Raw genomic sequence first — 16135 nt, forward strand, 5'->3', positions numbered from 1 at the left:
TCGCCGAATGTGGGTGTATTACTGAATGCTGTCTGTGGGTGTCTCTCTGCATAACACACCCACACTCAGAGAGACATCTACAGGCAGTATGAGGTTAAACACTCATACTCAGAGAGACACACTCAGCCAACAATGTCTGTGATTGGCCGAAGATTGTTTCGGGGGCTAATCGACATACAGCAGAGATTGCACAGTTTGATCCCATCAGCAGGTCCTGGACCATCAGAGTGAAGAGGGAATACATCAGATTGTACTTATTGAGTCCTAACAATTATCAGTTTCTGTTCTTTTTGAAATCGACATAAATTCCTGATTAAAGGGATCATTTGTAAATGACTGATGATTGAGAATTGAAATTGATTGAAAGGCCAAGTAACCAATTGTGACAATGACCTGCTGAAATACAGCCAATCAACTCAGAGTTGAGGGGGGAGGGGTGGAGGTGGAGGTCAGTTATTTCCAAAGCACGCAGAGACAGAGACTGAATCTTCACTTTTATTCCCTTTTCCACATTCACATTGACAGAAAGAAAAAAACTGCAATTAACAGCCCAGACAGAGGAAGCTGCTCAAATTCACAGCCACAATGGAGCTTGAGGAAAACACTTGGAGAGATTTTCTCAATAACATGAGAATCCTGTCCCTTTAATCAGTGATAAAACCTTAAATTGTAACTCGCAGCTGAGCAGGAAGGAGATATGGTTTACTGAAGCAGAGACTTCTGAGGTACATATTGGTTTGTACGGCTGACATCACAAGGCAATCCTGTCCCCACAAACACTCCCAGGACAAGGACAATATGAGGTCTGACACAGTGTAAAGCTCTCTTGCCGCTACCCCAATGATCTGCTTTAACATCCAAACCTCAAAAGTGTCTCTGAGCAAGTCCCAAGAAGGAATAGAGTTGAACTTCAGTGCTGACAATGACCTTTGTCCTGCCAGCTCAGCCCTGTTCTGTTTAAAGTTGTGTCTCCTCTGTGGACTGTCTCAAACACTCTACACACATTCTGATCTCCTGATGCTCTTGCTGAGGGGAGAGGGGAGTGTCACGTGGGTGAGGGCACAGGAGAAGCGAGCGTTGGACTCCCAGTCAGACCCAGAGAGGGTCAGCAGGCTGCTGACACTGTAGGTGCTGTCCGAAGCTCGCAGGTAGTTGCTGGTCTGAACCCCGTCCGAAATGACTACACCATCCTTCTTCCACTGCACCTCTAGCTCATCGGGATAGAAGTGATTGGCAAGGCACACCAGGGTGGCAGTGCCCTTGGCATCGACCTGCTCCGGGGAGGGGGGCAGCAGGGTCAGCTTTGGCTGAGAGTTCTCACGGCCTGAAAGACAAGAGAAACAATTTTAATTCCTGCCACTGGAAGGGAATTCAACCCTTCACTGTCCATACAATCTTTTTGAACATTTGTCGTCAATACAGAATAAACCCAACAAATGACCAGGCATTGTTCAAATTGCTTCTTGGGATGAGTGTCACTGGCAGGGCCAGCATTTATGACCCATCCCTAACTGCTCCAGAGAAAGTGATGGTGAAGCAGCAGAGAGAGAATGGACAGTTTTGGACCATTGTTTATAAAATGAATGTGGGCAGCTGGAAGGGCTGTCAATGGGGGAGCATTTCAGTGACAGTGATCAGAACTCAGTGAGATTGAGAGGAGGGATGGAAATAGAGAACCATGGAGCAAGTGTTCAAGGTTTCATTTCACTCAACTGTGTGGTGTTTTGGGAAAAGTGGATCGGAACAAGCGGCATTGCGGGAAATCAGTGTCAAGGCATTGGGAGCCCTCGAAGGATGAGACAGAGATTGTTCAGAATCTGTTCCCACAAAGTGTAAGGGTGGGACTTCCAGATGTTGACCAAATGAACAAGAGGATTGGGAGTCATGTACTGACATGGATTGGGAACTGGTTGGCAGACAGGACAGAAAGAAGGAGTCTTTTTCTGAATGTCAGGTAATTACAACTTAGGATGCCACAGGAGTCAGTGCTTGGTACTCAGTTATTCATAAAGTATAATAATAGAATCATCGAGTCAGAGAGACCCAAAAGGCCCATCAGCCCATTGTGTCCATCCTGGTCAAAAAACAACAACCCAATAATTCTCATCCATTTTACCAGCAAAAGGGAATTAGATGCAGTATGTGTTCAATAAAGAATTAGATATAGTTGTTTGGATTAAAGGGATCAAAGAATGTGGGGAGAAAGCAGGAACAGGGGAGAGTGTTGCATGATCAGCCATGATCATATTGAATGGTGGAACATGCTTGACGGGCCGAATGGCGTAATGCTGCTCCAGGTTTGGATGTTTCTATCTCTTTCTCAGAAAATGAAGGAATGTCTCTTGTCAATTTGAAGCTGCAACTGAAATGTTTGTGGAGGTGGAAGATGTGGCCATGGTGATTAATGAATGCAGGTCAGTAAGGTGGTAAGAAGACACATGGGATAAACTGTTCTTCATTTTACCTTGATGGAATGAGGCAATTGCTGGATTGGCAGCATTTATTGCCCATCCCAAATCACCCAGAGGGCAGTTTAGAGTCAACCACATTGTTGTGGGTCTGGAGTCACAAGATAAGGATGGCAGTTTCCTTCCCTAAAGGACATCAGGGAATCAGATGGCTTTTTCCTGACAATCAATAATGTTTTCATGGTCGTCATTAGACTCTTAATTCCAGATTTTGTTTGATTGAAATTGAATGCCACCATCTGCTGGATTCTTACCCTGGTGCCCAGAACATTATCTGGATCTCTGGATTAACAGTTCAGCAATAACACCATGAGACCATCACCTCCCTTATCTCAGTATTGGTTGACAGCAAAATCAAGGAGTTTGTTTATTCTGGAACTGTATAAAACCCCAGTTAGAGCACAGAGAGGGAAAAGTGTATGGTTCTGGTCACCACATTACAGGAAGGATGTGATCCCATTAGAGATGGGGACAGACGAGGAGTTTGTCTGGAATGGGGACTTTGAGCGTTGAGGAATGATTGGTTTGGCTGGAAGTGTTTTCTTTGGAACAGAGGTGGCCGAGGGGAGATTTGATTGTGGTGTGTAAAATGATGAGGGGCCTGGACAGAGAGGGTGGGAAGGACTGATTTCCACCAGCACAGAGGGCAATAACCATGGGGAGAGAGTGAAATCAGTTGGGGGCAGGATTAGAGGGGAGTTGATGTTATTGGTTTTCACCCAGAGGCTGGGATGTGGGATTCACTGTCTGAAAGGGTGGGAGAGGCAGAAACACTCATCACATTGAGAAAACACTTGGATATTCACTTCAAACAGTGAAACCTCAGGAGTTATGGAGCAAGAGCTGGAAAGTGGGATGGAGCTCGATACCTCTTTCACAAACCTCCGATCACCCACAGATCAGGAGAGCCTTATCTGAGAACATTGGAGCAGAATCGGCTCCACACTTCGGGAACGAGTCACATTGGGGTGTCTGTGTAGAAGGTCAGCGAGAAGGGGACATGAAAAGTCCTCGGGTGGTAGGATTAGGGAAAACCCAAAGGCTTTCTATAGGTATGTCAGGAATAAAAGGATGACTAGGGTAGGTATCGGTCCAGTCAAGGATAGTAGTGGGAAGTTGTGTGTGGAGGCGGAGGAGATTGGTTAGACACTAAATCAATACTTTTCGTCAGTATTCACTCAGGAACAGGACACTGTTGCTGATGTGAAAATTGAGTCACAAGTGATTAGAATGGATGGCCTTGAGGTAGGTCGAGAAGAGGTCTGGGGAATACTGGAAAGGATGAAAATAGATAAGTCCCCTGGGCCTGATGGCAGTTATCCTAGGATCCTCTGGGAAGCTAGGGAGGAGATAGCAGAGCCATTGTCCTTGACTTTTATGTCGTCGTTGTCTACGGGAATAGTGCCAGAAGACTGGAGGATAGCGAATGTGGTCACCTTGTTCAAGAAGGGGAGCAGGGATAGCCCGAGTAACTATAGGCCAGTGAGTCTCACTTCTGTTGTGGGCAAAGTCTGAGAGAGAATTGTAAGGGATAGGATTTATGAACATCTAGATAGGAATAATGTGATCAAGGATAGTCAGCATGGTTTTGTGAAGGGCAGGTCGTGCCTAACAAACCTTAGTGAATTCTTTGAGAAGGTGACCAAGGAAGTGGACGAGGGTAAAGCAGTGGATGTGGTGTATATTGATTTTAGCAAGGCGTTCGATAAGGTACGCCATGGCAGGCTAATGGGAAAAGTACATCTACTGGCATTGAGGGTGCATGAGAGGTTTGGATTAGGAATTGGCTGGCTGGAAGGAGACAGAGGGTAGTAGTTGATGGTACAGGTTCATCTTGGAGCGCAGTTACTAGCGGTGTTCCACAAGGATCTGTTTTGGGACCATTGCTGTTTGTCATTTTTATAAATGACCTGGAGGAGGGGCTTGAAGGCTGCGTGAGCAAGTTTGCGGATGACACGAAAGTCGGTGGAGTTCTGGACAGTGAAGAAGGATGTGGTAGGTTACAGCGCGATATAGATAAGTTGCAGAGCTGGGCAGTAAGGTGGCAAATGGAATTCAATGTCGCTAAGTGTGAAGTCATTCACTTTGGTAGGAGTAACAAGAAGATGGATTACTGGGCTCATGGTAGACTACTTGGTAGTGTGGATGAGCAGAGGGATCTTGGTGTCCATGTACACAGATCTTTGAAAGTTGCCACCCAGGTAAATAGTGCTGTGAAGAAGGCATATGGCATACTGGGCTTTATTGGGAGAGGAATTGAGTTCCAGAGTGTTGAGGTCATGTTGCAGTTGTATGAGACTCTGGTGCAGCCTCATCTGGAGTATTGTGTGCAGGTTTGGTCGCCATAATACAGGAAGGATGTGGAGGCATTGGAACGAGTGCAGAGGAGGTTTACCAGGATGTTGCCTCGTCTGTTAGGAAGATCGTGTGAGGAAAGGCTGAGGCACTTGGGGCTCTTCTCATTGGAGAAAATAACGTTTAGGGGAGATTTGATAGAGGTGTACAAGATGATTAGGGGTTTAGATAGGGTTGACAGTGAGAACCTTTTTCCGCATATGGAGTCTGCTATTACTAGGGGACACAGCTTTAAATTAAGGGGTGGTAGGTATAGGACAGATGTTAGGGGTAGACCTTTTACTCAGCGGGTTGTGAGTTCATGGAATGCTCTGCCAGTAGCAGTGGTGGACTCTCCCTCTTTATGGTCATTTAAGCTGGCATTGGACAAGCATATGCAGGTTATTGGGCTAGTGTAGGTTAGGTCGGCTTCGGTCGGCGCAACATCGAGGGCCGAAGAGCCTGTACTGCGCTGTATTTTTCTATGTTCTCTATTCTGTGTTCTATGTTCTAGATTACATTTCAAACCTTACTGCACACTGCTGGGCTGAGGTCAAGGGTGAGACTGCAAAGAGTCTCAGTGTCCTTTGGGTCACTGGTCCTCATGACCCCATGCCCCCGGAAGGTGAGAGTGCACAGACAATGGGTGAATGTCCTGATCAGGAGCCTTCAATCTTAAAGAAAGACTTGCATTTGTGTCGCACCTGTCCCCAACTCAAGATGTCCAAATGGATCCTTCCAGCAGACTGTGCACAGCTAGATCCCAAACACAGTGTGATAAATAGCAGAGAAATAGATTTTCAGTGATTTTGATTGGGGGATATATATTGATCAGGGACACCAGGGGGAACTGCCTGCTCTTCATCCAACAGTGCCATGGAATGGCATATTTTACAACTGAAAGACTCCCAGTTCATCCAAAAAAAAAGAATAGTTCACTGAAAGTGAAGTTGCAGGTCGGAGGGGGGAGGAGGGGGGTGCGGGACTTGGCGGGGAGTGACAAAGTCATTTGGTTTGCTTTCCTTTATTGGTCAGTGCATTGAGTATTGGAGTTGGGAGCTGTTGCCGCTGTACAGGACGTTGGATAGGGCACTTTTGGAATACTGTGTGCAATTCTGGTCTCCCTGCTGTAGGGAAAATGTTGTGAATCTTAAAATGGTTCGGAAAAGATTTACAAGGATGCTGCCAAGGTTGGAGGGTTTGAGCTATTGGGAGAGGCTGAATATGCTGAGGCTGTTTTCCCTGGATCATTGCAGGTTGATGGGTGACCGTATAGAGGTTTATAAAATCATGAGCGGCATCGATAGGGTGAATAGAGAAGATCTTTTCTCCACAGTGGGGGAGTCCAGAACTGGAGGCTAGAAGCTGAAGGTGACAGGGGAAAGATTTAAAAGGGACCTAAGGGGGAACGTTTTCATTCAGAGGGTGTTAAATGTGTGGAATGAGCTGCCAGAGGAGGTGGTGAAGGCTGGTACAATTACAACAATTAAAAGGCATGCATATGTAAATAGGAAGAGTTTCGAGGGATATGGGCATCAATCCAGCCCTTAACATTTCAGGGTCTTCCAAAGATATTTCCAGACAGTTTTGTTTGACAAGCAGTCACAGTTGCAATGTCAGGAACGTGGCAGCCAGTTTCTACACAGTAAGATCCAACTAGAAGCCATGAGATCAAAAAGCATTAATGATGTTGGATTAATGATAAATATTGGCCTGATTAGATTCCCTACAGTGTGGAAATCGTAGTTCAGCCTGACAAGTCCACATCAACCCTCCGAACAGCAGCCCGATGAGAAACCTTCCGTACATTTACTCCAGACAATTTCACCGAACACTGTAGGGAATTTAGAACGGCCAATTCACCTTACCTGCACATCTTTGGACAGTGGGAGTAAAACAGAGCAGTTGGGGGAAACCCACACAGACGCAGGGAGAATGTGCAAACACCACACAGACAGTTTCCCAAGGCAGGAATTAAACCCGGGTCCTTGGTGCTATGAGGTAGCATTGCTACCCACTGAGCCACCATGCCTGAAGTCAACACAACGATAAAGTAATTTGGTTCACTTGGATGGAAAATGAGAAAACAGAAGGTGAAGGAGAAGGTACAATTGCTGGTTAGTGATGGGATTGATTGTTACCAGAAAATAAAAGATAGGGTCGGATTTTTTCAATATCAAAGGAACTAAAGAAGTGCAGGGAAAATCAATAACAGAACAAACTTAAAGATTTTGCAACTTAATGCACAAAGCATTCCGAATAAGGTAGACAAAGTGATGCCATAAATCAAAGTAAATTGAGTGTACAAGGAATTTAAACTAATTAAAGTGGAGGAGGGCTCAGGAGAGGTTATTCAAGTTTCTAGAATACGTACGAGGACAGAGAGTACAGAAAGGAACAAGAGTCGAACATCAAACACAGCAGAGAAGAGGACAATGATGGGAATGAGGGCAGTCAATGCAGGACTGAGGGTGTTGCACTTAAATACACACAGTATACACAATGAGCTGGTAGTGCAGATTGAAACTGGCAGGTACAATGTTGTGAGTATCACAGAGACAAAGCTGCAAGGGGATCCCGGCTGGGAACTAAATATCCAAGGATGCATGTCCTATCAAAAGGACAGGCAGATGGTCAGAGGGGGAAGGGTTGCCTTGTTAGTGTGAAATAAAATTCAATCAATAGCAAGAAGTGATAGAGAGTCAGAAGGTGTAGAATCTGTGTGGGTAGAGTTGAGGAACCGCAATAAAGAATCTGATGCAGGTTATGTCCAGTTCTCCAAACAGTAATCAGGGTGTGGGGAATAAAACCAATCAGGATACAGAAAAGGCATAAACTAAATGTCAGGATAGACCTTAATGGATAGATGGACTGGGTAGTGCGTCTAAAGAAAAGGATTTCAAGGAATATCGACGATTTGGTTTTTGGAGCAGCTTGTGTTTGAGCCATTATGGAACAGGCAGGTCTGGATTCAGTGATGTGTATTGAGGCAAACTTGATTAGTGAGTTTAAGGTGAAAGTATCCCTGTGGATAAATGACCATAATATGATGGAATTCCCCCTGTCGCTTGAGAGGGAGAAACTACAAGCAGATGGAACTGTATTTCAGTTGAGTAAACAGAACTACAAAAACATGAGGAAGGAGCTGGCCAGAGTTGATTGGAAGGGGAGCCGAGCAGGTAAGATGGTGGGGCAGCAAACAGCAGAGTTCCTGGGGGAAATTCAGGAAGTCGAGTAGGAATCCATCCCAAAAAAGAAAAAGGAAACATACTCAGGGGAGGACAAGGCAATCACGGCTGATGAGAGAGGTCTAGGACAGCATAAAAGCAAAAGAAAAGGCATCCAATGTGGTGGAGAATAGTGGGAAGTCAGAGAATGAGGAAGTCTTTAAAAACCTATAGAGGATAACTAAAAAAGTATTAAGGGTGGAGAAGGTGAAATGTGGGGGTTTCCTCGCCAGTAATACAAAAGAAGATTGCAAGAATTTTAGCAGATATATAAAAAGACATTGGATCACTGGAAAATGAGGTTGGAGAAAGAATAGTAGGAAATGATGGAATAGCCGAGGAATTGAATCAGTACTTTGCATCAGTCTGCACCATGAAAAACACCAGCAGCATTCCAGTACTTCAAGACTGTCAGGGGGCAGAGGGGAGTGTAGTGTCCATCACTAAGGAGGAGGTACTGGGGAAGCTGAAAGGTCTGAATATGGATAACTCTCCCAGACTGGATGAACTACACCCGTGTGTTCCGAAAGAGATCAATGAGGAGAGTGTGGAGGCATTGGTGATGATCTTTAAGGAATCAATGCAGGCAGGGTGTGGAGGTGGAGATTTGGTGGGGGTAAGGGATAAGGAAATGGCTCACATACCAACCCTGCTTAAGAAGGGAGGGAGGTAGAAGATGGGACATTATAGGCCAGTTCGCCTGGATTCAGTTGTTGGTAAGATTTTAGAATTCAATTTAGGGATGAAATTGCAGAGGACTTGGACGTGCAATGGTAAAATAGGGCTGAGTCAACACGGTTTCATCAAGGGGAGGTCATGCCTGGCAAATCTGTTAGAATTCTTTGAGGAGGCAATGAGCCAGTCAGATAAAGGAGAGTCCGAGAAAGTAATGTATTTGGATTTCCAGAAGGTATTTGACGTAAGATAAGCACCCATAGTTTTAGGGGCAATGTACTGGCATGGACTGAGGACTGGTACTGGCAGGTTGGTATAAAGCAGAGAGTGAGGAAAGATGGCAGCTGGTGACGAGTAGAGTTCTGCAGGCATCAATGTTGGGACCATAACTATTCACGTTATACATGAACAATCTGGATGACATTGTTGCTAAGTTTGCAGACGACTTGAGATAGATGGAGGGACAGGTAGTGTTGAGGAAGTGGGAAGGCTGCAAAAGGTTCTGGAGATGCTCTGAGAGTGGGCAAAGAAGTGGCATATAGAATACAAGAAGGAATGCAAAAACTGTTTGCTAAATAAGGAAAGCCATTGGAAATCTAAAGCAGAAACCTCATTCAGGTTTCTCTTCAGGTGAACTCGCAGGTCCAGTTTGTGCTTGGGAAGGCAAATGAAATGTTAGCATTCATTTCAATAGGGCGTGAATACAAGAGCAGAGATGCACTGCTGAGGCTGTGTAAGGTTCTGGTCAAACTGCATTTGGAATATTGTGCGCATTTTTGGGACCCGTATTTTAAGAAACAATGTGCTGGCATTGGAAGGGTTTACAAGAATGATCCTGGGGATGAAGGGCTTGTCATATGAGGCGTGTTGAAGGACTCTGGGTCCGTACTCAATGGAGTTTAGAAGGATGAGGAGGGATCTTATTGAAATTTACTGAATTCTGATAGGCCTGGATAGAGTGGATGCAGAGAAGATGTTTCCAAAAACAGGAGAGACTCGGTAACCAAGGCACAGCCGCAGAATGAAGGCCGACTCTTTAGAGCTGAGATGAGGAGGAATATCTTCAGCCAGAGGGTGGGGAATCTGTGGAACCCATTGCTACAGAGGACAGTGGAGGCCAAGTCACTGAGTGTATTTAAGACAGAGATAGATAGGTTCGTGATTGTTAAGGGGATCGAACGTTCCTGTGGAGTAGGAAGGAGAATGGGGGTGAGAAGCATATCTGCCAAGATCAAATGGCAGAGCAGATTCAATGGGCTGAATGGCTGATTTCTGCTCCTATTTCTTAAAGTCTTCTGGAGAGTTTCCCCAAAACCCTGCAACACTGAACCCACTGGACTGTGAGCCCTGCTGGAGCTGTTTACTGTCAGAAAATTGTCAACAGATAACCAAAGAGTGGAGAGAGTGTGCATTTAGGTGGGAACTTAAGAATGCTTCCCAGCTCCTAGAATACCATGAGAGCAGGAAGTGTGGTCAGTGACAGCAGTTGGAGCTCCGGGTTCTGGAGCTTGAGCAGCAACTTGTGTCAGTTCGGAGAGTCCCTGAGGCTGAGAGCTCCGTGGAGAGCACGTTTCTAGATGTGGTCACTCTGCAACTTCAGAGTATGCAGGGAGAGAGGGAATGGGGGAGCAGCAGACAGTCCAAAAGGACTAGGCCACTAGTACAGGAATCCCCTGAGTGCATCTCACTCTCCAACCAGGATTCAGTTCAAAATCCTGATGAGAATGATGGTTCATCTCGGGAGTGCAGCCAGAGCCAAGTAACTGGCACCACGGTGGGGGGGCTCAGCTGTACAGGAGGGCACAAGTAGGCCTGGAAGAGCGATACCGAGATGTAATTCGAGAGTGAGGACAATCGATAGGTGTTTCTGCAGCTGCAGATGGGAATCCAGGATGGTGTGTTGTCTCCCTGGTGCCAGGGTCAAGGATATCACTGAGCGGCTGCAGAGCTCCCTGAGGGTAGAGGGGGAACAGGCAGCAGTTGCAGACCACATTGGTCCCAGTGATGGATGGAGAAAAAGTAACATGGTCCTGCAGTCAGAAGTTCGGGAGCTCTGGAGGGAATAAGCAGCAGGAACTCAAAAGTAGGAATCTCCGGATTACTCCCAGTGCCTTGCGCAGGTGAGGATAGAATCAGGAGGTGAACACAGGTGACTGCGGGGCTGGAAAGAGGATCCCTGAGGGAGTGCATTAGATTCTTGTGAGGTGGTTTACTAGTGCTGTTAGAGAGGATTTAAACTAACTTGGCAGAGCTGTGGGAGCCAGGAGGGAATGTCAGAGAGGAACACAAAGGAACACAGAATCCTCAGTGCAGTCAATAAGTCACCTCCGAGTGGGAAGGATGTGGAGGAATACAAATGTATGAATTTACAGAGACCTGCAAATATGATAGAGTTGTTATAAATGGGCGGGGGGTCTTTAGTTTCTGGATATAGACTGGGATAGTAGCAGTGTAATGGGCAGGGAGAGCCCAGAGTTGTGAGAGTGTGTTCAGGTGAATTTTCAGGTGGCATCGGTGGCGCAGTGATGGCTCAGGTGGGGCAGCACGGTGGCTCAGTGATTAGTACTGTAGCCTCACAGTGCTAGGCTCACAGGTTCGATTCCAGCCTTGGATGACTGTCTGTGTGGAGTTTGCACATTCTCCCTGTGTCTGCATGGGTTTCCTTCGGGTGTTCTGGTTTCCTCCCACAGTCCAAAGATGTGCAGGTCAGGCGAATTAGCCATGCTAAATTACCCATAGTGTTAGATCCATTACTAATAGGGAATTGGGTCTGGGTGGGTTACTCTTCGGAGGATCGGTGTGGACTTGTTGGGCCGAAGGGCCTGTTTCCACACTGTGGAGACTCTAATCTAATTATTGCCAGCGAAGAATGCTGTCGAAGAACACAGTGGAATCTTGACCAACTGGGCCAGTGGGCTGAGGAATGGCAGATGGTGTTTAATTCAGATAAATGTGAGTGCTGTATTTTGGCAAGATACAAGAAATGGGTGTGATCCCAAACAAATATTTCAGGTCAGTATTTATTGTGGAGAAAGCTCGGGAATTTGGAAAAATAGTGATGTCTTGAAAAGAGATCACACACAAAAGAGATGACGGTCAAGATCTGAAAACACATAAAGGTAGTAGATAAACCCTAGGACCTGATCATGTGTATCCCAGAACATTGTGGGAAACTAGGCAAGAGACTGCTGGGCCCCTTGCTGAGAAATGTGTATCACTAACAACCATGGGTAAGGTGCTGGAGGACCAGAGAGGTTGGCTAATGTTATGCCATTATTTAAGAAAGACTGTAAGGAAAAGCCAGGGGAACTATAGACCAGTAAGCCTGATGTCAGTGCTGGGTAATATGTTGGAGTGGATTCTGTAGGATAGGGTTTACATTCTTTGGATAATCGATGTGGTTTTATGCATAGGAAATCATGTCTCCTGAATTTGATTGAGGAGGTGACAAAGAAGATTGATGAAGACAGAACAGTAGACATAGTCTATATGGACTTCAGTAAAGTTTTTGACAAGGTTCCACATGATAGACTGGTTAGTAAGGTTAGACCACATGGGATACAGGGGGAGTGAGCCATTGGGATAAAAAAAATAGATTGAAGAGAGGAGACAGAGAGTGGTGGAAAAGGTTGTTTTTCAGACTAGAGATCTGTGAACAGTTGTGTGCCACTAACATTGGTTCTGGGTTCGCTACTTTTATCATTTAATGAAATGATTTGGATGTGAATATAGGAGTTACACGAAGTTTATAGATTATATCAAAATTGGTGAGATAGTGGATAGTAAAGAAATTCATCTCAGGGTACAGCGGGACCTTCATCAGTTGGGGAAATGGGCAGATGTGTGCCAAATGGAGTTCAGTTTAGATAACTGTGGGATGTTGCATTTTGGAAAGGCAACCCAGGGCAGAACTTATACAGTGGTAGGGCCCTGTGGGGTGTTGCTGAACAAAGAGACCTCAGAGTGAAGATGCAAGTGCATTATTACTTGAAAGTGGGGTCACAGGTAGACAGGGTGATGAAGAAGTTGTGTACACTTGCCGTTATTGGTCATTGCTTTGATAATAGGAGTTGGGACATCATGTTGCAGCTGTACAGGAGATTAGTGAGGCCACTTTGGGAGTAATGTGAACAATCCGGATCACCTCGCAATAGTAAGGATGCTGTTAAACATAAAAAGCTGTAGAAAATACTTAGAAGAACATGGTCAGGAATTGGAGGGTTTGAGCTATAGGAAAAGGCTGAAGAAACTGGGCCTATTTTTCCTGCAGCATCTAAGCCTTCAGGGTGACCTTATAGATGTGTATACAATCATGAGGGGCATGGACAGGGTTCTATCCAAGGCCTTTTCCTTGGGAACGGGAGTCCAAAACAAGATGGCATAGATTTAAGGTGAGAGGCGAAATATTCAAAAGGGACCTGAGGCTAACTTGTCACACAGAGGGTGGTGTGTGTCTGGATCGAGCTGCCAGAGAAAGTATTGGAGGCAGATACTATTACAGCATTTAAAACGCATTGGGATGGGTACATGAATAGGAAGGGTTTTGAGGGATGGAAGCCAAATGCTGGTTAATAGGATGAGGTCAGTTTAGGATATCTGGTTATCATGGACAAGTTGACCTGAAAGGTCTGTTTCCACGCTGTATGACTCCATGACTACGAGAGGATGGAAAAACTGAGACTTTTTATTCTGACGCATAAGAGTCTGAGAAGTGCACTTACAGATGTTTATAAAATCATGAGGGCCATAGAAAATGTGAATAATTCAGGAAGGTGATGTTTTGTAGAAATGGCAAAAAATATTCCTGAAGATCATTCCAGGGATGAGGAACATCAGTTATACAGATTGATTGGAGAATTTGGAACTGTCTTCTTCGGAGAAGGCTGAGAGGAGATTTGTTTGAGGAATTAAAACCAGGAGGGGCCTGGACAGAGTAAATAGGGAGAAAATGTTTCCAATTGAGAAAGGATTGAGACCGAGAGACGACAGATTGAAAGTAATTAGTGAAAGTCACAAAAGTGAGATGGGGAACAACATGTTCAGCCAGTGAGTGGTTAAGGTGTGGAATGCACTGCCTGAGAGTGTGGTGGAGGCAGCTTCAATTGAAACATTCCGAAGGGAATGAGACTGTTATTTGAAAAGGAACAATGTGCAGGGTGACAGGGAGAAGGCAGGAGAATGACACTCTGTAAATTTCACCTTTCAGAGAGCCAGTACAGACTGGCTGGGCAGAATGGCCTCCTTGTGCACTGTCACAATTCTGTGATTGTGTGATTGAGCAGAGTTAAAGCTGGGGGAGGTGGGAGCTCGGTGTCTCATTGTGCTGCTGCTGCTGCCGCTGCTGTTGCTGAGGTCAGTGAGATCAGAGACTGGGACAGGGAGCCAGAGCTCACATCAAACTCTGCCCGTGTCTGTCACACTGAGACTGACAGGAGGATACTCACTGATTTCACTCCATGCTGCAGGAATGGGACCACAGGCTGCAAATGGACAGAGCTCCTCCACACGGTGAGTAAAACTGACTGAATTATATCTTGCTGTTTAAAGGGGGCAATGGGACTAAAGAGGTACGGCTGCATACCCTGTTAGACACAGTGCTCCTCAATCAACCATTTCATTCACTGCAGCCCCCCTCTGAAACCTTCAACAATTCAGCAACTGTTTTTTAGAAAGTGCATTTCAGTATTGACAGGGTTAATAACGGAGGATTGAAGTTTACTTACTCAGTCTGAGCTTGGTTCCTGGACCGAACGTGAACCACAGTGAGATCTCCCAGTGCAGAGGCTGTACAAAAACCTCTACTCTCTGCTTCCCCCCGTCACTCTCAACCTCTCCCTGTCTCCCAGTTTCTCGTTCACTCTCAACTTCTTTCTGCACCTCTCTGTCTCTCCCTCATTCATGTGTCTTTCTGTCTCTGTCTCTCTCTGTGTCCAGCTGGGCTTGGGAGCTTTGTGAAATTTATTTTTCGATATTAAATCTTGCAGCTGATCTTCACGCGTGGCTATGGGGTGTAAGAGGGAAACTTGAGGCCTTCATGTGAGTGGTGGAAAGCACAGGGACTGGAGTGTTTCGTGGACCATGACAATCCCAGCATGGGGTAATTTGTTCAGTTTAATTTGTATCTAATTGTGGACGTGTCAGTTCAGACTGTGTGTCCATTATTATACATTTTATATAACTGATTCATGTGTCAGTGCACGAGGTGGTGCTGTGTGTCTTGAGGTTTTTGTATGGCTTTGTATCACTGTGTAGAATGGAGCTGCTATAGTAGTTGTTTTGACAATAATAGTCAGCGACATCCTCATTCTGAACGTTGCTGATTGTCAGGGTGAAACTGGTCCCTGATCCACTGCCGGTGAATCGGTCGGAGACTCCTGTGTATCGAGATGTTGCATCATAGATCAGGAGAGAGGGTTTCTGACCTTCTCGCTGCTGGTACCAAGCAAGGTAACTGCTAATGCTTTGACTGGCCGTACAGGTGATGGTTGCGGTCTGGCCCAGTCCCACTGACAGCACCGGGGGAGACTGAGTCATGATGAAGTCCCCACTGATACCTGAGGGGTCAGAGAGAAACACAATGAAGTCAGAAGTGTCACAGAAAGAGCCTGTCAAATGAGAGATTGTCAGAGACACTTAGCATTCCTCTGGTTTCAACATTTTCCCTTCAATCACAAGTCAATGTAATTGGAGTGAAATGGAGAGCAGCTAAAGATTCAAGTATAAGGTGAGAGATTTGTACCTGCGACACAGAATGCCAGGGGCCATATCAGCTGGATGTGTGAAATCATTGTGTGTGCTCCTGTCCCTGTGCCTGGTTCCTGATAAACTCTCCCTTCACTGGGCTCTGCTTTATAAAGCTGCAGCCTGTGAGAGTCTGACTGGGTGTTCCTCAGTATGTAAATAGCATCAGGCAGAGAGAGCCACATCAGGCCCTCACACTTCCTCTTCTCTCTCTCTCTCTCTGTCTGGTCCTTCTTTTTCATACTTCCCTTCTCCCTTTTCCCTTTTTTCTCTTTCTCTTGTATATATTCCTGTTATTCGTTGACTTTCTCCCTCTTTTTCTATTTCCATCTCCGACTCTGTCCTCTCCCAATTATATAACCATTTATATCATTCCCTTTTTCCATGTGTGTTTGACACTCTGTTTATCTCCCTTTCCTTCTGTGTTGGTTGGTCTCTCTTTCTCTCTCTCTCTCTCTCTCTCTCTCTCTCTCTCTCTCTCTCTCTATTTCTTATCATTCATTATTCTCCTTCACTTATATAACTAACTATTACCTCACTCATTCTCTCCTTAGACCCTCAATCTCTAATTGCCTCACTCTCTCTTTGTCTGTCTCCCTCCCTCCGGTCGCTCTCTAACTGATCTCTATAACAGGCGTAATTCCAGGACATTGGAACAGTAAGTCCTGGGGCAGCAACTAAATGCCTCGC

The 16135-nt window shown here is 45.6% G+C and overlaps 1 protein-coding gene across 1 annotated transcript; it reads right to left on the bottom strand.

Annotated features, from left to right (window-relative positions):
• Positions 1-503: 503 nt before the first annotated feature.
• Positions 504-15510, bottom strand: LOC140479504 (immunoglobulin kappa light chain-like). Its single transcript, XM_072573334.1, has 4 exons — positions 15444-15510; positions 14904-15258; positions 14428-14480; positions 504-1324 (listed from the first exon to the last, which is right to left on the bottom strand). The coding sequence occupies exons 1-4, from the start codon at positions 15490-15492 to the stop codon at positions 996-998; spliced, it is 786 nt and encodes a 261-aa protein (XP_072429435.1). The 5' UTR covers positions 15493-15510; the 3' UTR covers positions 504-995.
• Positions 15511-16135: the final 625 nt, after the last annotated feature.

Source organism: Chiloscyllium punctatum, chromosome 7 (genome assembly GCF_047496795.1).
Source record: "Chiloscyllium punctatum isolate Juve2018m chromosome 7, sChiPun1.3, whole genome shotgun sequence".
NCBI lineage: Eukaryota > Metazoa > Chordata > Chondrichthyes > Orectolobiformes > Hemiscylliidae > Chiloscyllium > Chiloscyllium punctatum.

Bases quoted from the DNA above. Each gene is read 5' to 3' on its own strand.
- LOC140479504 (XM_072573334.1), bottom strand. From the start codon at position 15,492: ATGATTTCACACATCCAGCTGATATGGCCCCTGGCATTCTGTGTCGCA. The intron at 15,259-15,443 runs GTACAAATCTCT...CTGACCCCTCAG, and splicing joins CCTGGCATTCTGTGTCGCAG to GTATCAGTGGGGACTTCATC. The intron at 1,325-14,427 runs GTAAGTAAACTT...CTTGTCTTTCAG, and splicing joins AGGAACCAAGCTCAGACTGA to GCCGTGAGAACTCTCAGCCA.